We start from the raw sequence: 20,888 nt of genomic DNA on the forward strand, positions 1-20,888 counted from the left end.
CAAGACCCGCCGCCTTCTTGCTACGTCGACGCTGTGTGTGTCCTCAAGCAGAAATCCCACCACATTAACGTACAAGACCACTGTCTGATCTATACAGGGGTGCCTTTATCAGCACGGTAGCGTTTAAATCGACTGACAGCAGTCAAGACTCGGATTCTCAGCAGTGATGGCGTATTTCGGCTGTTGCAGAGGCGTCAATGCGCGCATGTTGTTCCTCACGGCATGTGCCATGATCGAATACATCGCTCAGACTGTAGTGTTGGTGCTGGGGCCGATGCTGACGCTCCATTTCTATCCGGAGACGTCGTTCCATCGGCTGGGCTTCTACACGGCCATCATCTCCGGCTCAGGTTTTCTCGGTCACGCATTAAGCTGCGGCTTCTGGATCAATTTAGCGCGCTCTTTAAAGAGCAGCAAAGGTGTGATTCTATGGGGATTAGCCGTCACAGGAGCTGGGTTCTTTAGCTTACTGCTATGCAAGAGTTTGGTAGCCATGTCGCTCGTGCGATTCGCCACCGGACTCAGCAGCGGCGTGTTGCCAGTTGCTCTCATCGAAATTGACAACATCTGTGGCAACAGACAGACCAAACTGGCGCTAGTGACCAAGACTTTGGGCGTGGGGATCGGAGCTATCGGCACTTTCGCCGTCATCACACTGAGTGCGAAGCTGCCAGACAAGTCAAACGAAGACCCCGCTACAAGAGACTCGTCCTTGTATCTGTATCCGTTCTGCTTTGTCTCTATCCTCGCGTGGGTCGCAGTCATGGTGATGCTACTGGGGCTGCGTCTACGAAGCCGGACAGCATACACGCAGCTAGCAGAAGAAGAAGACGATTTCCTGAACTTTATGCCTCAAATTCAGATCGATGCACAGGCTTCACCACGTTCGTCAACCAGTCTGAACACAAGCAGTACAAGCAGCAGCGAGAGCGGCAGTCCAATGTCTACTACTGTCGCCCACGTCAAGTCTGTGTTTGGAGAGACGTTTGGACGCACTGCCATGGGGTTGGGATTCAAGAAAGCACTTACAACACCGGCGAAAATCGCAGCAATCAAGTTATTAGCGACGCCACAGCCACATTTCCGACTTATCCGAGGGATCCTACCGCATTATTTCCATGGCTACACGTCGGACGGCCACTTGATCGTCTGGGATTTCGTGGGGCGTGTCAAGATGGACAAACTCTTCGCTGCGGGCTTCACGACGTCGGATTTACGTGACCATTACCGGTTTTTCTTGGCTTTTGCGCAGGAGACCTTACTGCGCACACCTACACAGAAGATCGTGTACATTGTCGACTTGGATGGCCTTTCGCTTCGTGATGCTGACGCTCGTGCCATTGACAGTGTCTGTGCAGTAGTGAAGACACTGCAACGCGAGTTACCGGATCGTCTACACGCTCTGACGGTTCTGAACTCCCCCGTATGGTTTTCTCAAGTGATGACAAGCATTCGTCCCCATCTCGCGAAGCGGACTGCAGATAAAGTATCGTTCTTGTCCAAGGAGACAGCTACTCAGGATTTGATTGCACTTGTCGGCGTCGACAGCTTGCCGCAACGTTATGGCGGACGCAACGGCGTGGAGATTGGCAAAAGCGCTCAAGAACGTTCACTGGACGATCTGTTGAAGCGTACCACCGCGTCATTGGAGCGTACCCTTGAGATTGTGGCTACTCCACGAGCACGACGCACAAATGTCACTCGATCGCGTGCTAGTAGTATCCGCAGTGATGAAGGGAGTGATGAAGAAGCATTTTTCGACTGCTCTGAGTATGGACTGCAAGGTGTTGAAGACTTGGAAGACCAGGAACCGGTGATCTCGGTGGTTGTCCACTCTCAATCGACTCCGTCTCCTAAGACTGAGCCTGTTGCGAGAACTAATGCTGCAAGTTCTGGAGCGTATCAACCATTGGAGAAAAAGCATATGAAAGCGACTCGGCCGTCTCTGAAAGCTGTCGACAAGCCTGTACCTGAATTGGCGATCACAAGTGAACCTCTGGCGTGTTTAGTACTGCTGGTGTTCTTCTTCTGGTCGCTGGTACAACTCAGTTTCGATGAGATGTTGCCACTTTGGTTCTTCAAGCAGAATCCGATCACATTGGGCGGTAGTGTCCATGCTAAGCCGCCGTTGTCACGCTCGACAGTGTCGTCTATCACGCTCACTGTCGCTGGCACGCTGGCATCTCTGTCTCTGGTTGTTCTATTGGGTCAGATCGCGTCGAGTGTGCTGTGTAACTCGAGTCGTAACTCTATGACGCCTCTTGCTACGCTGCGTATCGGCTTGATCCTCCAGATTCCCATCTTGGGCTGCTTCCCGTTGATCGACCTCTTCAAGGTGGATGAATTACCTTTCGCGTGGTTTATGGTGGTCGGTGTACTTGTGATTAAGCAACTCGTTGCCGGTATTGCGTCACACGGCATCATGGCGTTGCTGGACAACTCCATCGCTGTGGATAGACGACTAGCAGTGCATCGAGCAGCTCAACGCGTACGCTACTTCAGTCATTTCATTGCGAGTGGCGCAGCTCCTGCGTTGTTCGCGCTATTGGGCTATTTCGAGCAAGCGTTCCCGTTCGACCAGAGTCTGCTGTACTTCGTGCAAGCGTTGGGACTTGTGTTTCTGCTCTTCTTCTCCATTGCTATTCCCAGTCGAATGAACTTCCCCGTGTTGTTCAGCATGGGCAAACGGTGATTGCAGAACGAGTAGTGGTAAGCAGAGGTGAATGTTGGTCGTCTCAATGATAAAGAGTAAGCATACATTCGTGGGGGCTTGCAGGTTTGCTAGGATCGATATCTACATTGCTACTACGCTGGCTTGTGACGAGTACTGTAGTGGATCCTCTCGCTTATAGCCAAGCACGCGTCTAGCCAGTTCGCACTCCTAAGACTTTTAGAATGCACCGTCCTTGGGTGTGAATGTAGCCATACCGGAACGCTGGTACTGGATGAGCACACCGACCAGGACGATGTTGAGTAGGACGAGCGGGTAGAACTGCATGTAGTAGATAACGTCCCAGTGGAAGATGGCCAGGAAGTATGCCAGGTAGATTGCAGTAACATGTGCGCTGATGCCGAGGAATGACGCCACACGCACGAATCCGCCGAATTTCTGGCGGTAAGCATTATGGTACTCGCTAGTACACGACGCGAGCAGAGACTGACGGTCCAATTCCGCTTGAGAAGCGGCATCGGACGTGAAACTGGCCTGTACAGTCAAGTACACCGAGTAGATGCCAAGTAGAATCGTGTCCAGAGCGCACGCCGACTGTTTCCGAGCTGCACGGTACTCGGCACGCACACTGGCGACCGTTTCACCGTCACATTCGGACTGTGGGAGAGCGTTCTCCATGTAGACGTTCTTGATCTTGTCGTAGATGATGGCGTGCAGCCAGAGGGACATGCCAGCCCAGAAGCCGAGGTGGAAGTACATGACGTTGCCTCCATAGTGGTGCTGCATGACTTCGCCCATGATCCAAAAGTTGGGAGCGATGACGAGACCATCCACCACGCCGTCCAGGATGCGTCCCGTGCGGGTGCCGCGCTTGCACAGGCGCGCAACCTGTCCGTCCGTGCAGTCTGAGACGATCCACGTGAACATGAAGAGCGCAGCCGCCAGCAGCGAGTTCGAGGGCTCCCACGCTAGCGGATAGTGGAACTCGGAGTCGTACAGACACAAGGCGGAGACCCAGCCGAGGAACAGACCGAAGATCGTGATCTGGTTGGGGGTGATCACGAATGGCAGGTAGCTCACGATCACAGCGGGCACGGCCGCCAACCGTCGGTGCCAGTAGTAGTCGATGAGCTCCTCCACGTCGTACATTTTGGTGCACGTGGCCTTGTTGTAGCGCTCCCACACCGTCTCATGAGGTGGCGCCTCCTTGGGGAAGACGGTGGTGCCTGTAGGCGACGAGTTCTTGGGGGCGAGCTTCATGGTGTCCGACTGCTCGTCGCCGCTGCTCGTGGGAGAGTTGGAGCGCGAGCCGTTACGGTGCGTCATGCCCTTAGACGACACGTTGATCGTGGAGCCGTACATTTCTTCGTCGGTCTTGACGTCGACTGTAGGCATCGCCATAACTGCTCTACTCGTAGAAGCCAGGTCCTCACTGGCGGCGTAATCTCGAAATGAGGCCTCGAGTCACCTCCAAGCCTCGAGTTTTTCATCCTGGCGTGTCGCATAGGATACGTAGTGTAGGGCAGGAAAGCGAGGCAATTCCGTGACATGCATGTCTCTATTTTTAGTTAAAACAAAGGTTTCGAGGCATTAGCCTTTATTTTTACTAGGGAGAAGCGTTTTAAGCTTGAGAGTTATGAATAATACAAGGATTCACAAGGGAAGTAAATCGGATAAGATTTTCTCCGAGGCTTAGGCCATTTCCAGAAAACTGAAGTGCTCGGAAATCGAGGCAGTGGTGTATCCATGCCTGTAGACTATGCCGCAGTTGCTGTACTACTGCATTGGATTAATGATAGATACATGTACACTACAATAATCAGGGCCATGTTGAAGGCAAGAGACACCTTAATATTGCAACATTTGTCGATCGCACCAAATGTACTCGACGATATTCACTGAATATTATTCAGAACACTTGCGAGCACAGTTTTGATGATGACCCGCCGTCCCACAATCGACGAGGCTGGAAAGCATGAACTCTTTCTCTTTTACTCTTTTAATAGGTAGGTCGATGAGGTTTGGAGCCACGCGTTCTGACCGAGACTATTTATCCGTAGCGACGACGATTACATCGCTGTCACCATTTACAGCGCCGCCAGAACTTGTCGATGCACCTTCCAGGCTACCCAATGATAAGCCGCCAAGTGGATTGAAGTGCACAAAAGCGTCTTGTTGTTTCGCCAGGCGGAAGTGAGTTGGCTCCATTCTGTAAACTGCCACCGCCGCCGCATTATTGTCGACACCTTCGCCATAAATCAGGATATTTGATAAATTAAAAGCTGTGAATTCCTGGAATTCCTGGAATCAATTCCACGTTTTTCAGCAAGCCCAGCGCTGCGCAGCTGCCTTGTTGACGGCGGTCGTTTACGCTCAAAGTAGAGTCCGACCAAAAACAAAGACACGACACGAGGAGGGGCTCCGCTGGAACGTAAGAACCCCCTACATGTATTACAGTACACTTGCATCGAAAGACCCTGCTAGCCAACTTGCTCGAGCAAGTCTTCCAGCACCCGATGGTCACCGCCGCCACCACGAAGACGGCTGCACCGTGCAGCCATTAGAGATTTTTGGCGCGACATGCTCCTAGGCTCGTAATCAGACCGCCGTCCCTGTCTACAGCAAGAACATGTATACAGTAATACACCAGAGTGCAACGCTACTGTTTGAGGGCGAAGTTCGCCACATTGAATCGCGCCGTGCGTCGTCTCAGACTGAGACTCTAAGCCATTCCAGACGGAGGCATTCCTCTCGACCCCGGGAGTCGCGGGGTCATGAGCAGTGTAAACGCCTTCAAATGCATGATCATTCGCTACTATTCGGTGGCTTCCACCGAAGTTGTCAGCTTCCCACGCTTCGACCGACTACGCAGCTTCTCCGCCGCGCTGGATCGCCGGTTGGGTATGAGCTTCGGGAGGCCAGCACGAAAACCGATCGCTGCCGCTTGTTCCGTTCGTAATGCGACATCGGCCACCTTGGCACTTTTGGAGTCTTTTGAGGTTCTTGCCAGTGACGAAACTCCGACCTGTTTCGCAACCGAGGCAAGCAGCTGGAGCCAGAACTCCTCGGTGTGATAGAGAAACAAACCGGGGATACATATTGCCGAGATTGCGATAGCTCCCAACGTCCAAGCCTGAGCACAGGAGGTTAGAATACACTTACTAGCAAAGATTGCAACTGTCCGTACCTCGTACACGATTGTTGCGCTAGGATCATCAATGATAGAGGTAACAAGGGCGAGCATGCTGGTCCAAAATGCCATTACAGCGCCGGCCAGTCGAATCCCGTTGACCTGAAAAGGGTTCACGGTTTCAACATGGGCTGGAACAACCAGAAGCCATTACCATTACTCTCGTTCTCACCAGCGAAAGGATGCAGGGCTTTAACGTCGCATTGATAATACCTAGAGTCAGCCTATATGTCGCACAGCTCAATTAGAACCTCTGTTTCTTGATGCCTACTACGTAGTAGATCGCAGTCACGTACGAGACCACCATACAGCTTGAGCAAAGCAGTAGCGCGTTGGCATTGATTGAGCCCACAACACTCTGGCATAAAGTACGTTAAAATTGATCAACCACACCAATTCTATCTGTCATCGGCAAGTTACCATTGCAAGTGGTGCTTTAAGAACTTGTACCACTCGTGTGTAGCGAACGTGTGTCCATAATGTTGGTTCGGGAGGTGAAGATTCGCAGTTCAATTGTAGCAAGATAACAGAACTTGCAGCGTAGTAGAAAATGAGCATGGCTGTTCCTGCAGCGACCATCCCACCTTGGATAACCGTGAAACACGAGCCATTCAGCGTAGGAAGCGTTGTTATCGATCCGTCGACCTTGCTATATCCGATAACTCCGCACTCCAAGGGCAACAGCAGCCCTATCATAACGGGCAAAGTAGCCCATTCACTATACAAACGAAGCGCAAGCGTGCACAGATCTTCGGCAGGTGAGTTCTTAGGCTGCGGCTTGAACAGCGGAAATCTCTTTATACCGAGCATACAAGCAATCAGCAAAACTCCAGGAACGAATACTAATGACAGGTACAGCATGTACGTTGGGAATTGGCTTGGATCAAGATGACCCCACAGCGGATACAGCACCGAAAGTTGCAATACTTCTGCCATTCGTCGACTATCTTTCGGCCACGGAACCACGGGTAAGAACATCAGTGCTACCAGTTGCACCCACGGCAAAAATTCCATCAAAATTACGAAGAAGATGAAGATATTCTCTAAAACGTGACCTCTAGCGGGTTTGGCAGGCAATCCTTTTCGCGTTGGCCCTGTCCACTTTCCACGCAGTAGTTGACCCCCAAAGAATAACCTTGGCGAGTCCTTCCAGCCCCTTGGAAACGTAAAAGGGTCCCTTTTAGCTTGTTCGAAGCGCAGCCTCTCGAGCGTCCTTCCAGTCACGAGGACGCCAATACCCAGAAGGATGAACATTAACGTGCACGCCAAAGGCACTTCCAAATACACCATTTCCGCTCGGAAGCTGCACTGCGTCCCAGAGTACATAGAATCGCACTGGCAACGCTCGTATGCGGCTCCTTCTGTGGTCTCCACGATGCAGTCTCCATGCAGACACACGGCGTCATTCGATCCACACATCTGGGCTTGAGACGCGTCGCTTAGAGATCCAGCACCACACCATTCACACACCAAATTACAAGGAGCAAGGTCCATCACATTTTCTGCCATCGGTTTCAGAACTTAACCCGATTTAACTGGCACCAAGGGTACATGTAGCCATTTTTTTCGCTTTACGGTAAGATACGCAGCATTTTAAAGATGGTGCTTACGAGGTCTGCCGCTGCTGCTGCGAAGCCTTCTCCGACCGAGGCTGAACCCGGGGCTCCCAAGCCCCAGCCAGAGCCTAAGACCAAGCAGCGGAACTACCGCTATGTGACGGAGGATGGCGTGAAGCGCATCTTGACTTACCACTACAGCGGCAGCGATGCGTCGCTCTTGTACAGCAACGTGATCTCCCCGCTGGCCCAATGGCTCGTTGACCACGTGCTGTCGCCACGACTAGCGCCCAATGCCATCACTATCGGAGCGCTGTCACTCGTTATCTTATCGCACGTGATTATGCTCTGGTAAGGCGCTGCACAGGGCGAATAATTCTTCATGGCAGACTGACTGGAGTTGTTGCTGCAGGTACTCGCCGAATATGGTGGAGGAAGCGCCGCGATGGGTCTACGCGAATGCTGGCTTCTCGCTGCTGTTCTATCAGGTATTGGACGTGGCAGACGGCAAGCAGGCACGCAAGACGGGCAACTCGTCCCCTCTTGGCCTGCTATTCGACCATGGATGCGACGCACTCAATGTGGTTGTCAGTGCATGCACATTTGCATCGACACTTGTGCTTGGACCAACGTACTGGGTGAGTATTGGACAAGTTCGACGGGGTGTGAGGTTGCTGACACAATTCATTTCGATGTGTTTTTTCGCTAGTCGTTGTTGATGTTCCTCGCGCCGGCTATGGTGTTCTTCATGGCGACGTGGGAAGAATACTACACTGGCACGCTGGCACTTCCGACCGTCAATGGACCGAACGAAGGGTTACTGTTCATATACTCGGTCTACATCGGTACGGCTATCGTCGGTCCGAATGTGTGGACGCAGCCGAACATCGTCTTTCCTCAACTGAACAACGGACACGTGGTCGTCCTGGGCTCGCTCACTACTGGTATTGCTCAGTGTGTTTTCAGCGGTGAGGTCTCAATTCTTTTGAGTGAATTTGTGCAAGTTATTTAATGCGTTTATTGTGTATGCAGCTGTGATTGCAATTCGCTCCATGGAGCGCAAGGCGAAGGATGGCGCTGCGGCGCTGTTCGGCATTACGCCTTTTGTCGCGCTCGTGCTCCTGTCTGGGCTTTGGGTGCTTTGGTCGCCCTCCGATGTGTTTACGGACCACCCACGTCTCCTCATCTGGACTGTGGGGCTCTTATTCGCAAAGGTAAGCACGATTTATTCACATGTTTTTTTTCGTTTTATGCTAACTGTAAGACGCTATGCTTTTTGATTGTAGATGGTGATGCACATGATGCTCTCGCACATGTGCGATGAACCGTATTGGCTGTTGCGCAAGACATTTATTATCCAACTTGTCGTTTCTTTTCTGCTGGTGGTTGGCATTGTGCCTTGGGTACGTTTTGTCTCGGGCTGGATCAATTTAGCACCTTATAACTCTGTTCGATCCGTCGCATTTCGTAGGGCCACGAAAGCTCTGTGGTGCAGCTCTTCTTCATGATCTCACTAGCGGCGTATCTGCACATGATCTACTTCCTCTCCACAGAGCTCGCCACAATCCTGGGGATTCATATCTTCAAGGTGAAGCAAGGATAGTCTTCCTTCTACTATCCGTGGATAGCTTGTAGTCCCATGACAAATGAGTACTTAGTACTTTACACACTGTTATCAGAAAATCGGTGTAGCAAGTCTGTCGTTAAAAAGGGGGATCGTAGAATTTGGGTGTTATATCAGCGGGTAGCACCGCTCCGCCACTCCGCACTCTCCGCTGTTCATAAAGAAGAGGGATCCAAATGCTACGGAAGCAAGTCCCAACAATACTGAGATAATGAAAAGCAGAGTGTTTCGTTGCGACTTGCGGCCCTATTCACACAAGAAACTAATGAGTCCAATGAATTTCTGAGCGAAGCAAAGGCCAAACATACCACAAGGCGAGGCTGTGCCATGGGAGTCTGGAGTTGGTTGATCCTCTTGTCCAGCAACTGATAGCGCTGTACCATATTCTTGACCGCTTCTTGTAGTTCCTGTTGGAGTTTCTTGAATGAATCAGCCATGAATTCCGTGCGCTCGTCGCGCATTTTGTTGCTTGCCACAACGCTGATAATGTCCGCTTTAATCTGCGAGATCTCAATGGCTCGGTCCTGTTCCTGCAGCTCTGCGTCATATTTGCGGCGTTTGCTGTCAGCCTCAAGCTCACTCAACTGCTCTCGTTGAACCCGTAGTTCATCCAGCATGTCTTCGTGCAGGTTTATAACATCCTCGTTATTGTGCGACTGCCCCGACTGCAGTAGCTTTCCCTGCACGATCTGTGACAATTGGTGATTTAAGTTTTCCAGCGACGGGAAGATGCCGCTCGCTTGCTTGTCAAACTCTTCTTGGTTCCTCATTAATTCGTCCTTCTGTTGCACAAGTTGAGCGATGGTTTCCTCCATTTGCCGCACATAGGTGCGTAGATCCTGCTGCGTCCTCACCCCACCGTACTCTTCTGCATGTTCCTGAACAAGCTCTCGCCCCATGTCTTCATTAAGCTGCCTCATACTGCTAGATTTTGGTCGTGTGGGTGACACAGAGTCGTCTTCGTCGTCGTCCGTAACATTGTCAAAATTCAGCGCTTGTTGCACGTAGTCTGTGGAATATTCTCTCAAGTCCTTGGCTGTGGTGCGACGTGGCGTCAGGTTGGCTCGTACTCTGTTCACGGGACTCATTCTCTCTCTACCCGAGCGTGGAGCTGCTGCCTCCTTCTCTGCGGTCGTCCATTTATGTTGCTCATCCGAGAGCTCCGCCATCTTCATGCGGTCTGAGCGCACGGCATCTTCTGTGTGTGAGAGCTGCATAAGCCGCTCAGCTGACGCGCTACGTAGTGTCTGTGACGTTTGGTAGCTCACATCCAGTGGTGCCGGTCTTTTGGCGTCCTGCTGTGAGTTGGAGCCGCTACCGGTTGTACGACTTCGAGTGCGTGAAGCGGGGCCGTTGCTCTCGCGGAACTGACGGTCGCGGTCGTCTTTGGCCATAATCTTGTGCAGCTCTGACAGCTCCGAGCGCGCCTTGGAGATGCGCTCGTTCAGTCGCGCATCGTCCTCCTTGGAGCCCAAACCAGCCTCGCTCGCTACGGCTGCGGGCATCTCTTGAAGACGTGTCTGAAGCAAAATTACGAATTGGGAAGTTTCACTCCTTTGATTTTTTTTGACAAAAATCACTGCTAAAATCCAATTTTGCAAGTAAAAATCTAACCTTGATTTTTAGAAAGGAGAGATTTATCAAGCTTGTTTTCTTTTTACAAATTTTGAGCATTTAATGTTAAAATAATTTGAGACGCGACATTTTGTCAAAATCAGAAAATTGTCAAAATGAAATGTGCTTCAACATACTTTTCCCTATTTACTCTGGCATCGGTTCATCTGCAGGGGCAGTAGCTTGACCAGAAGCACCTTCCGCTGCGGCGGCCGTTACGATGGACAGTGACCGTGTCGAAGGTGGGGCAGCCATTTTCTCTTCTAGCGTCTGCGGTGTTGCGGGCTGCAATGGCACATTCAGTTAGGAGCTGAAAGTTTAAATAAGGCTGGCAAAAGGAGACGTACTGGCGTTGCATCCAACTGCGCGAAGAGTTCCTGTCGCAAGTTGTCGTGAGCCGGATTGTGCTTAGTGAAGCGAATCGTGGAGCCTTGCTCGTTGTTGTAAACGTTCGTGAGCGACTCGTCGACACACTCCTCCACCTTATTCACGTAGCTCTCCGGATCATGCCGGAACCTTCTCAGCCCGATAAAAATAAAGAGTTAGCAAGTGCTCCCACCCGATACTCTTAACAACTTTGGCGACGTACATATCTAACGCAACGCCGTTCGCGACTTGAGGCAAGTCGGGGAAGTCCTTCATGTAGAAAATGCCCTTGAGGTAGGTGAGAACTGCCACCATGTAGTGCAGTTCAGGATCCCACTCAGGGAATTTCGGATTCAGATCCAGCTCCTTTGTGTCCTCGTACACGTAAGGGTGGAAGACGTTGGTATTAAACACGATGCGTGGATATGTACCCGGTCCGTTGTAGCTACAGCATAAGGAGCACCCCAATCACTCAGTGTCTTCGCATTCAGAAGAATGCTAAACAGATTTACTTTACCTCTCGGGCAGGAAGATGGTGAACTTGAAAATGCCATTGCGATAGAGTCCAGCGTGGATGAAGATGGCTCCGTACCAGATACGCGAGTGGTCGAAGCTAGGCAAAACGTAGATTCCACTGGGGACGTGTTGACGCAGGTGTTTGTACTCAATCATAAGCCCGTAGTCCTTCATCGTCTGCGACCGGTACTTCTGCAGCGACGACATGGGGCCGTCGCTGTTGTTTTGATCGCTCGGAGTCAGGGAATCATCCGACGTCTGAGTTGGCGACGGCTGCGAGCTATGAAATCATAATACATCGATACAAAGGTTACTACCTCCACTACGTCATGGAATACGACTAGATGCCGCTGAAGCCTCGATAGGCGAGGAGACGTACGCGTCCGAGGAAGCCTTGAGCCTCCGTAGCATCGTGATTCTTGTAATCTCAGCTTCGTACTTAGGTGGATACGTTGATTTAAATCGTACTTACCAGAGTGAACATGCACATTTTGCATTTTTGCTACGATGACGGGCATCGAGCGCTATGGGTCTTCAGGCGCGCACACAGTGGAGGGCAACGTGGCCGGGTCCAGGGCTTCGAAGCTGAGCAAGCAGCGCGAAATGCAGCAGAAGGAATACGAAGCCAAGCGCCTGGACATCGAAAAGACCAACCGTCGAGGAACGCGCATCGACGAGAACTTCCAGTCGCACCAGGACGACGACGAGAGCGAGTTCAAGGCATGTCTTGGCGATGTTTTGACGTTGTGCATTATTTCATCTCCACGCTAATGCTATTAGTGGATTCGTATAGCGTCAAACGGTGGGGTTGGTGACAGCAGAGGAATTTCGAAAGAAGCGCGAGAACCTCCAGAACCGCAAAAGCTCTCGAGTTGATGTGCAGTGCGTATTATAGCAGTTTTAAACGATAAGGTGATGTGTTGATGGGTTATTGTATCTTTGGGGCTGTCGGCTCTACTGACAATAGATCAGAGGAGCAGCAGAAGGAGCCGAAGAAGAAGAAGAAACGAAAAGCCAAAAAGATGGGTCCACTGTCGTTCGACATGGACGACAATGACGCAGACGAGGAGGAGACTACGAGGCCTACACGCGCTAAGAAAAGCATCAAGAATCCGAATGTGGAGACGGATTTCTTACCCGACAAGGAACGCGAAAAAGAGGAGGCTCGTGAGCGACAGCAGCTTCGTGTCGAATGGGAAGTGGAGCAAGAACGCATCAAAAGTACGTATCGCTGGGCGGTGAGCTGTGTTTCTTCCCGTTGCTAATGACTATCATGATGTAGATGAAGATGTTGCAGTAACGTATAGCTACTGGGATGGCTCTGGACACCGTCGGGAGATCACGGTTTGTAGAACGCCATGTGTGTTAGTGTCGTAAATATTAACTAGAAAGGCTTCACCTTTTGCTTACTTTTGTAGATCCCAAAGAAGACAACAATCGGCAAGTACCTCGAGCTTGTCAAGCAGCAACTGATGACCGAATTCGCTGAGTTGCGTGGTGTCAGTGCTGAAAATCTGATCTACATCAAGGAGGATCTAATTATTCCTCACGTAAGCAACTTTTGTGCTTGTTGAGAAGCTGGGATGCAAATTAACTTGCTTGTTGCTTTAATTTTCAGCATTACTCTTTCTACGATCTGATTGTGACCAAAGCTCGTGGAAAAAGTGGGCCTCTCTTCCACTTCGACGTGCACGACGATGTTCGCCTTCTGCAGGACCGACGTGTTGAAAAGGATGAGGTAAGTGCAGTTGATCATGCTTTAGTGATATCTTTTAAATGACGTGTCGCTCTTGTGTAGTCGCACCCAGGGAAAGTCGTTGATCGGTATTGGTACGAGAAGAACAAGCACATTTTTCCAGCCAGTCGGTGGGAAGTGGTATGTGGGCGTCATGAGAATTTCTCTCGTGATATTATAGAGACCTAACTGACAATTGTTTTTTTTGCCCGCAGTATGACCCTAACGTTGTTCGCGAGAAGTACACAATCCACGGCGACTAATTACACGTACATATGTAGTAGAGGATCATTTGCTAAGGGCGTGGGGCCATTCCACAGAGAATAAGAAGCAAATGAGCAAATACAACACAAAACCTTCCTTAAGAATTTGAAACCCGAACTGAAATTTGATAACCTATAAAAGTGAAATCAAACTGGCAACGGAAGCAATTGCAATAAAAGATGATACAGGCATAGTCAACAACGTGTACGCTGTTGATCGCGTAGCCCCATGCAGCTCCTTTGCGCAAGAACCACAACGTTTGGAGAGCATAGTAACCTCAGGATAGGCGAGTAGTCTATTCATCCTCGTCGGACTGAATGAACTTGGAGTAAGACGTGTTCTGGCATTCTCCGTTGGCATCGAAGACAGCTTTGTAAAATGACCCATCCGCTCCCACAACTGATAGTATAAAACACAATAGTCAGCCATAAATGAGCTCGGGAGACTTCAATAAAGTGGCACATACCAACGATGGTATTCTTCTCTGTGCCGAACGCACAGATCGTTCGAGTCTCTGGTACACGGAACTGTGCGAAACTCCACTCCGAGCTGAAATATTTCGGGAGCAGTCCTCGCATGAATGATAAGCTGTTGCCACAGTTACGCTTAGAATCCCATCAAACTCCAGCTCTCAGTTAGCAACAGCAGTACCTGGATTTGGAGTTCTCCGTGCCGTCTTCCTCTCCACTACGAGGGGCGCTTCCAGCTGCAAAGTGGGACGGCATACTCTGGGACGGAACATTTCCCATCGTGGTCGGGTCGGACGAGAAACTGTGGCCTGAACCCTCGGCTGTCAGCGAGAAAACGTGCACTGTACCCTTGTCACTCGAGCAAGCGAGCAAAGGAGCAGTTGGGCTAAAGCAAATGCTGTAGATCTCCGCACGATCTGCTCCACGACTGCAATATTTCAAGCGTGTAACGCCGCATTAGTCATTTTGGTCGTCCACTCAGGTCTCTCGTTGGACTATTCCCGCCACTCACCGCAACTCCTGCGTGATCTGCCCACTCTGAGTATCAAAGATACGGATGAGTGTTCCCTTGTCCGATGCCGTTGCTAGCCGTGTGCCATCGAGGTTCAGGCAAATCTGAGAATTCAGAAATGAGCTCTCGCTTCCCATTAAACCCGCAAAGAAACCTTGCAATCAATAGACGCACCTGTGACAGCTCGGCTTCGTGAGCAGTGATGAGCGTAGTTTTCCGCAGGTCGTACAGCTCAATGCGGACGGTACCGCGAGTCACTCCAGGACAAGCCAAGACCGTGTTGGATGGATTCGGGCACAGTGCGCACAGACCTTTGGGGTTTGCAATGGTTTCGATGTGATCCACGAGCTTCAGGTCCGCTGTAGGAAAAAGAAATGTCAGCTAAAAACAATACAGCAATGAGCAAAAACCCACATCGATAACGTACAGAAGTTGTAGACATAGATTTTGTTCTGTAGCACCACCACCACGCTATTAACATACAAAATCTTGATATTAGAACACGTATTGTCATTTGTATACTCACTGTAGCACACTGTACCGGTCGCGACGCAGCTTGACGGCCTTCACCTCGCTGCGGAAGCTGAGCTCTCCGATGTTGCGGCTCTGATGGTCGTCCCAGATCATAACCTGATGAGGCATTTTTTAGTCAGCACGGCGTGTTGCACTCGGCAGGAGCGTCCGTCTGGTGGTACCTTGTTAGGAGGGTATCTCGGGTTGCGTCCGCCTCCCACAATGGCCAGGATGTTGCAGCGAAAGAGCATCTCCACGATGCCAATACCGCCATTAGAGAAGTCTGCAGAAAAATCTAAAGCTGAGACTAAAGAGCGCCATTGTGTAAGTCTCCTGGGAGTACGAACCTCGGTGGAACGTTTCCTTAAATGGGTCGCAGTTGAAGATCTTGAAGCCCGAGTCAGTGCCACAGGCGAAGCAACCTGCACGACCAAAGATAAGGCATCAGAAAGAAGTTATTTAAGAGATGCGTAAGGCGCAGACCCACCGCTGTCCTGGTTGAATCCCACGAAGAGCAGTTCGTTCTGCTGCTCGCGGCTGAGGTTCATTGCCGACATGGTGCTGGGAGGGGAAGACGAGGACTCGGAGTGATCGTCCGCTGTTTCGCAGATTTTCTGAGTCTCTGCGTCGGGAGAGAAGGATGCGGAATGGAACGGGTGTTTGGGGATTTAGTAAACTTCGAGGTATGCATTTGGACAGGACCGGTATTTTTGCTTTTGCTACTCAGGCCTTTAAAACCCAGTATTACTGCAAAATTCAAGTTTCAGCCAAAATTCCACTTAATGTTATTTTAAAAACCTGGGTGTTTAAGCCGTGTGAAAAACACTTTACTGTCGAAAAAGCAAAATTGAAGTGTAGCCATTAAATACATCTGTACAATTTTCATCCTGCGGTCGGCATTGTTATTAATAGCATGTTCCCAGACTCTCTTTCTCGACATGAATAGAGAACTCTGCAGTACTGTAGGATTGTCAGAATAGTAGTTTAGCAGTCGCCATGAGTGGAGAAGCAGTTACCGTCGATTACAGATACTAAACATCAAAGAGCAATTCACTTAAGGCATCGAGTCCTCCGGGCGCTTGATGATCACCGTCTTGTGTTCCAAGTAGTTGCGCAGACCCAGCTCACCGCTCTCCCGACCGATACCCGAGTCTTTGAAGCCACCGAACGGGGTGTTCGAGTCGAACACGTCGTAGCAGTTCACGTACACCGTTCCTGTGCGGATGCCGTTGGAGATCTTGATGGCGTTGTCGATGTTGCTCGTCACCACACCAGCGCCCAGACCGTAGACGGGGTCGTTGGCACGCGCAATTACCTCGTCGATGGTCTTAAACTTGAGAATGGACATGACGGGGCCGAAGATCTCCTCACGAGCAATGGTCATGTCGTCAGTCACGTCGGCGAACACGGTGGGCTCAATGAACCAGCCCTTGTTTCCGTGACGCTTACCACCAGCAAGCAGCTTGGCACCTTCCTTCTGGCCCTCCTCGATGTAGCCCAGGATCTTCTCGAATTGGGTCTCGTCAATCTGTGAGCCCTGGTCCGTCTTGGCGTCGAATGGGTCGCCGACCACACGAGCATTGGCAGCCTCGACTGTGCGACGCACGAACTCATCGTAGATACCCTCTTGGGCATACACACGGGTTCCGGCAATGCAGCACTGCCCCTGGTTCATGAACAGACCAAGCTGCGACTGCTGAATGGCAAGGTCGATGTCAGCGTCATCGAGGATGATATTGGCAGACTTGCCACCGAGTTCCAGAGTGATACGCTTGAGGCTGCTCACGTGCGACGTGCGCATGATCTGGTAGCCAACCTCCGTGGAGCCGGTGAACGCGACCTTGTCGACATCGGGGTGCTGGGCGAGGTGACGACCAGCCTTGGCCCCTACACCAGGCACAATGTTCACGACGCCCTTGGGGAACCCAGCTTCAACAATCAGCTCACCGACACGAAGAGCAGACAACGGGGTCTGCTCTGCAGGCTTCAACACAATAGTGTTGCCAGCAGCAAGAGCGGGGCCCAGTTTCCACGCCATCATGAGCAGAGGGAAGTTCCACGGGATGATCTGAGCACACACACCGACGGGTTCGGCTTTGGTGTAGCAGAGATAGGGGCCCGATACGGGGATAACGGAGCCGTGGATCTTGTCGGGCCAGCCGGCGTAGTAGCGAAGAGTTTTAAGGACTAGTTGCAGGTCGTTCTCTTTGGCGACGTGAAAAGGTTTTCCGTTGTCGAGCGCCTTCAAAGCGGCGATCTCGTCAATGTTTTCTTCAATAAGATCAGCGAGCTTGTAGATAAGTTTACCGCGGTCTTCGGCCGACATAGTCCGCCATGGACCTTCGAACGCGTTACGTGCAGCAGCTACTGCAGCGTCGATATCGACGTTGACAGCCTCCGACACGTCAGCGATCTTCTCCTCTGTGGCGGGGTTGAACGTCTCGAAGGTCCGGCCGTTGGACGAGGGTACGAACTTGCCGTTGATCAGCAGATTGGTCTGCTTGACAGCCACGTTGTACGAGAATGGGCGGGATAGCATTAACGATGAAGCCTTAGCAGCGGTCATGCAAGTGGCCTGAGCGAAGGCATTGCGTGGAATGAATTCGCGTAGGGGCAAACTAAATGAAGGTGCATCGCCACATGCTGACGTTGCAATTCACCGCGGTGCAGAGTGCCGGGTTTGGGATGCAGCCTAAGTCGATCTGCACGGCTGAAACGCCGTCATCTGATAGGAAGGTGAAATAGCTCGATAGCTCTGCGTGAGATGGCCGTACACTTTGTCGTCGACGGTATAATCAGGCTGGCTACAGCATGTACTACATGTATGAACTTACTTTCATGTCAGGCGAGAGCTAAGCACAATTGAGATACATGCTCTCGAGTCTACTACATGTATGTGTATGTACTTCTTCGTCGTAGTATTTGTTATGCCTTGCAGCAAGGCTACTATTTGTCAGACGACGCCAACGGGAACCGGCCAGCACACTACGGTAGCTACGCACAAGCTTGCACGCGCTACCGATGGGGCGAGTTGCCGCATTATTAATTGATCCCACCGCTTATCGGATACGTACTGTTTATTCCCATACGTGAAGCGGACGTTGAAGCAAGCTGATTGTAAACACAGTGGTCATATTCCCTAATCCGACGCCCTTTGTAGCCCGGTAGAAGCACCCTGTCAAATCTGCTAAACAGAAAAAAGATGTAACTGTAACAATCCGTTTCCTGTCTAACCGCTTTTCTGTAGCTGCGGGACGAAGAGTGCAATGACGTGATCATTTTGTAAACTTGCTGTTCATATTCGTAAATCCGATGTCATTTCGCCTTGTCTGATGGTCATATTACAGTACTGTATCTAAATCCGATGTAGCCGCTGGGTGGAGCTCTTGAAGCACGAATCAAAAATGATTTGCAACAAGCAAGTGAATACTGTACAAGTAGACTCTATTACATGTATTTAGAAAGCAGCCCCTCCAGCTTGGAGTCCAGGCTACGCAATGTGCTTCAGCCTGGCCAGCCAGTCGAGCGAAAACGGGGTGCAGTACTTGGTGGCAATTTTTGACAGTTTGACTCAAAATCTGGATTGACGAGGTTACAACAACGACAACAGCTTTTTACTTTATTTAACACCGTTTGACACGATCAGGTTGGACTGCCTTTCCAAAGACGAATGCTTGTACGACAGTGTCGTGACGACACCAAGCAGCAATGCGCGGTCAAGGATCTTGGAATCGGTCCACACAACAGGACCTGTTACAGGTCCTGTCAGTCGCCAAGAAAACGCTCTCAAAGCCATCAACTCGAACGAGTGAATTGCTGCGTCTCTACCATCGAGTATCGTATCTACTTTTGGAAAGTGGAGGTGTTCTTTTAAGAACATCAATTAATAAATTAATAAAGCACTTGGCCAGCCACAAGCTAAAGGAGTCGACAAGTTAAAGGGGTATAACACTCACAGCTGTTCCCAATCAGCTGTGCTATCCGTAGACACGCAAGAACACCCCAGCGTGGGCCAAAAGTAGTCTAAACTCGGTTTCGGTTGCAGTTCTCCCAGATGGACGAACACCACGTGCGGCGCGTAGTAAAACATAAAACAGAGCGGAGCAAAATGCAAAGGAAACGCAAGAAATCCCGCTGAAGCCATTTTTTTAGGCTCAATTGTAATCCCGGCACCGAAACGCCCAAACATTTTAATAAAGTAAAACACGTTAAAATAAGGTTGGCGATCCCTACCGGTTTCTGTCAAATTTTATAAAAAGTACCCGGGCTTAGAACTAACCCGTCTCTTTTATGTGTGCTGAAGTTCAAGCGTTGCTTTCCAAGACACGCAAGTGTGTCCGTTTGAAGCTGTCTTCAACTGAAGAAACACATGCTCTCCAGTAACTTATCGAGCCCATTCGTACAGGTTTGGCAAATTCAGTTCATTGGGCCTGTAATATTTAATACTCCTACAAAAATAGGTTAGCAAAAGAACCTGTCTTTGTGCCGGTGCATTGCATTGGCAAGCCTCATGTCATTTCACTCATTCTACAATTTGCCTCGCACTAAACAAACCAGCACATTAGTACCAATGCAGCGCCAAATTCTGCGTCAAATTCCCCGCGTCCAGGCCAACGCCTTCGCTGTCAAATCCGCTGCGACCGTCGCCAAGGCCTCGCCGCTTGTGCTGTCGCGCCACTTCTCGACGCCTGTGTCGGACAGGGCATGGGAAAAATAGTATAATAACAATATTACGGGTATTATATTTACGGAATAACTTACTATTGATTTTTCCAAGATAAATATAATACATAACTGTACACAATAATACAATATTTTACACGCTTCCAACCATTTCCAGGAGCGCTGACAACCAACAGTTCTCTACTGCCTTGCAAATACACTCTGCGCGCTTTGATTCACACACTCCTCACTTCTCAATTTTCTCTTTAGAGAACAAGCCACCACTCTTAGCCACGCTACCCACCACGCTACCCACGATGACCTCCCGTCAACTCTGCGCATTTTACTTCAGCGACCTCGGTGAAGGTCGCTTTGAGTGTAAATCCTGTGGGCTTCCTCGGAAGCAGACGCCCGGCACGGGGTACAGCAACCTCCTCAGCCACCTTAACAGCAAGCACGCTAGGTATGCTGCTGGGTTTGCAGAACTTCATGCCACGCAGACGCCAGCACTTACCACGTTTGGTTTTGTGGACGATGTGACGCGCAATATCTACCAATGGATGGTATGGGTGATCGAGAGAAATCTACCAATCACTGAAGTGGAAAACAAGGCTACGCGTGCTGTAGTTACAATGAAGCCTACGACTACCAAGACACTGAAGCGGTACATGCGTCATGTGGCTCTAGCCGTTGAAGCAATCATTGCAAAGGAGATGGGAACTTCCTTTGCTTTAATGCTCGACGGTTGGACTAGTCACTCACTTCACTTCCTCGGCATCTACGCGATCTACGTCTACAATGGTGTGCGCCACCAGCGCCTTCTTGCGCTTTCGCCAATGGAAGACGGCCAGACAGCTGAAGCCCACCTGGATCATATATCCACCGTACTGAGCGTGTACGAGAAGAACCTGCAGATGGTGCGCTATGTTGTGGGGGACAATTGTGCAACCAATCAGAGTATGGCTACACGAATGGGCGTCTCCCTCATTGGCTGTGCAAGTCATCAATTTAACCTCGCGGTTAATCGATTTCTACAGGATTACCAGACTCAGATAGATCTGATTCAAAACCTGATGATTCAGCTGCGTCATGTCAAAAATGCTACTGCACTGGCAAAGGCGACCAACTACAAGCCTGTTAAGGCAAACACTACGCGCTGGTCGTCTACATTCCAGATGATTGACCGATATTGCAAG

The 20,888-nt window shown here is 50.5% G+C and overlaps 9 protein-coding genes across 9 annotated transcripts; 3 read left to right on the forward strand and 6 right to left on the reverse strand.

The window, feature by feature from the left end:
- Positions 1-3: 3 nt before the first annotated feature.
- Positions 4-2,692, forward strand: PITG_18004 (uncharacterized protein; the record flags this gene model as incomplete). Its single annotated transcript, XM_002997890.1, has 1 exon — positions 4-2,692. One exon carries the CDS (start codon positions 167-169, stop codon positions 2,690-2,692), a length of 2,526 nt encoding a protein of 841 aa, XP_002997936.1.
- A 41-nt stretch (positions 2,693-2,733) lies between these two features.
- On the reverse strand, positions 2,734-4,112 carry PITG_18005 (uncharacterized protein; the record flags this gene model as incomplete). Its single annotated transcript, XM_002997891.1, has 1 exon — positions 2,734-4,112. The coding sequence occupies one exon, from the start codon at positions 4,070-4,072 to the stop codon at positions 2,891-2,893; it is 1,182 nt and encodes a 393-aa protein (XP_002997937.1).
- A 2,154-nt stretch (positions 4,113-6,266) lies between these two features.
- Positions 6,267-7,280, reverse strand: PITG_18006 (uncharacterized protein; the record flags this gene model as incomplete). The annotated part of the gene is made up of 2 exons (XM_002997892.1): positions 6,267-6,393; positions 6,466-7,280. The coding sequence occupies 2 exons, from the start codon at positions 7,278-7,280 to the stop codon at positions 6,267-6,269; spliced, it is 942 nt and encodes a 313-aa protein (XP_002997938.1).
- Positions 7,281-7,460: 180 nt separating this feature from the next.
- Positions 7,461-9,020, forward strand: PITG_18007 (CDP-alcohol phosphatidyltransferase, putative; the record flags this gene model as incomplete). The annotated part of the gene is made up of 6 exons (XM_002997893.1): positions 7,461-7,768; positions 7,830-8,055; positions 8,127-8,385; positions 8,450-8,631; positions 8,704-8,820; positions 8,889-9,020. 6 exons carry the CDS (start codon positions 7,461-7,463, stop codon positions 9,018-9,020), a joined length of 1,224 nt encoding a protein of 407 aa, XP_002997939.1.
- Positions 9,021-9,291: 271 nt separating this feature from the next.
- PITG_18008 (uncharacterized protein) lies at positions 9,292-10,546 on the reverse strand (the record flags this gene model as incomplete). Its single annotated transcript, XM_002997894.1, has 2 exons — positions 9,292-9,303; positions 9,350-10,546. 2 exons carry the CDS (start codon positions 10,544-10,546, stop codon positions 9,292-9,294), a joined length of 1,209 nt encoding a protein of 402 aa, XP_002997940.1.
- A 256-nt stretch (positions 10,547-10,802) lies between these two features.
- PITG_18009 (uncharacterized protein) lies at positions 10,803-11,297 on the reverse strand (the record flags this gene model as incomplete). The annotated part of the gene is made up of 3 exons (XM_002997895.1): positions 10,803-10,940; positions 11,003-11,174; positions 11,245-11,297. 3 exons carry the CDS (start codon positions 11,295-11,297, stop codon positions 10,803-10,805), a joined length of 363 nt encoding a protein of 120 aa, XP_002997941.1.
- A 747-nt stretch (positions 11,298-12,044) lies between these two features.
- On the forward strand, positions 12,045-13,535 carry PITG_18010 (uncharacterized protein; the record flags this gene model as incomplete). Its single annotated transcript, XM_002997896.1, has 8 exons — positions 12,045-12,272; positions 12,331-12,419; positions 12,505-12,758; positions 12,820-12,881; positions 12,956-13,087; positions 13,156-13,275; positions 13,336-13,413; positions 13,488-13,535. The coding sequence occupies 8 exons, from the start codon at positions 12,045-12,047 to the stop codon at positions 13,533-13,535; spliced, it is 1,011 nt and encodes a 336-aa protein (XP_002997942.1).
- An 80-nt stretch (positions 13,536-13,615) lies between these two features.
- Positions 13,616-15,666, reverse strand: PITG_18011 (uncharacterized protein; the record flags this gene model as incomplete). The annotated part of the gene is made up of 10 exons (XM_002997897.1): positions 13,616-13,935; positions 14,003-14,124; positions 14,188-14,433; positions 14,518-14,621; positions 14,692-14,876; positions 14,945-14,988; positions 15,059-15,147; positions 15,213-15,313; positions 15,378-15,452; positions 15,518-15,666. 10 exons carry the CDS (start codon positions 15,585-15,587, stop codon positions 13,832-13,834), a joined length of 1,140 nt encoding a protein of 379 aa, XP_002997943.1.
- A 418-nt stretch (positions 15,667-16,084) lies between these two features.
- Positions 16,085-17,569, reverse strand: PITG_18012 (aldehyde dehydrogenase, mitochondrial precursor; the record flags this gene model as incomplete). The annotated part of the gene is made up of 1 exon (XM_002997898.1): positions 16,085-17,569. One exon carries the CDS (start codon positions 17,567-17,569, stop codon positions 16,085-16,087), a length of 1,485 nt encoding a protein of 494 aa, XP_002997944.1.
- Between the last annotated feature and the right edge of the window lie 3,319 nt (positions 17,570-20,888).

Source organism: Phytophthora infestans, genomic scaffold (assembly GCF_000142945.1).
Source record: "Phytophthora infestans T30-4 supercont1.65 genomic scaffold, whole genome shotgun sequence".
Lineage (NCBI taxonomy): Eukaryota > Oomycota > Peronosporomycetes > Peronosporales > Peronosporaceae > Phytophthora > Phytophthora infestans.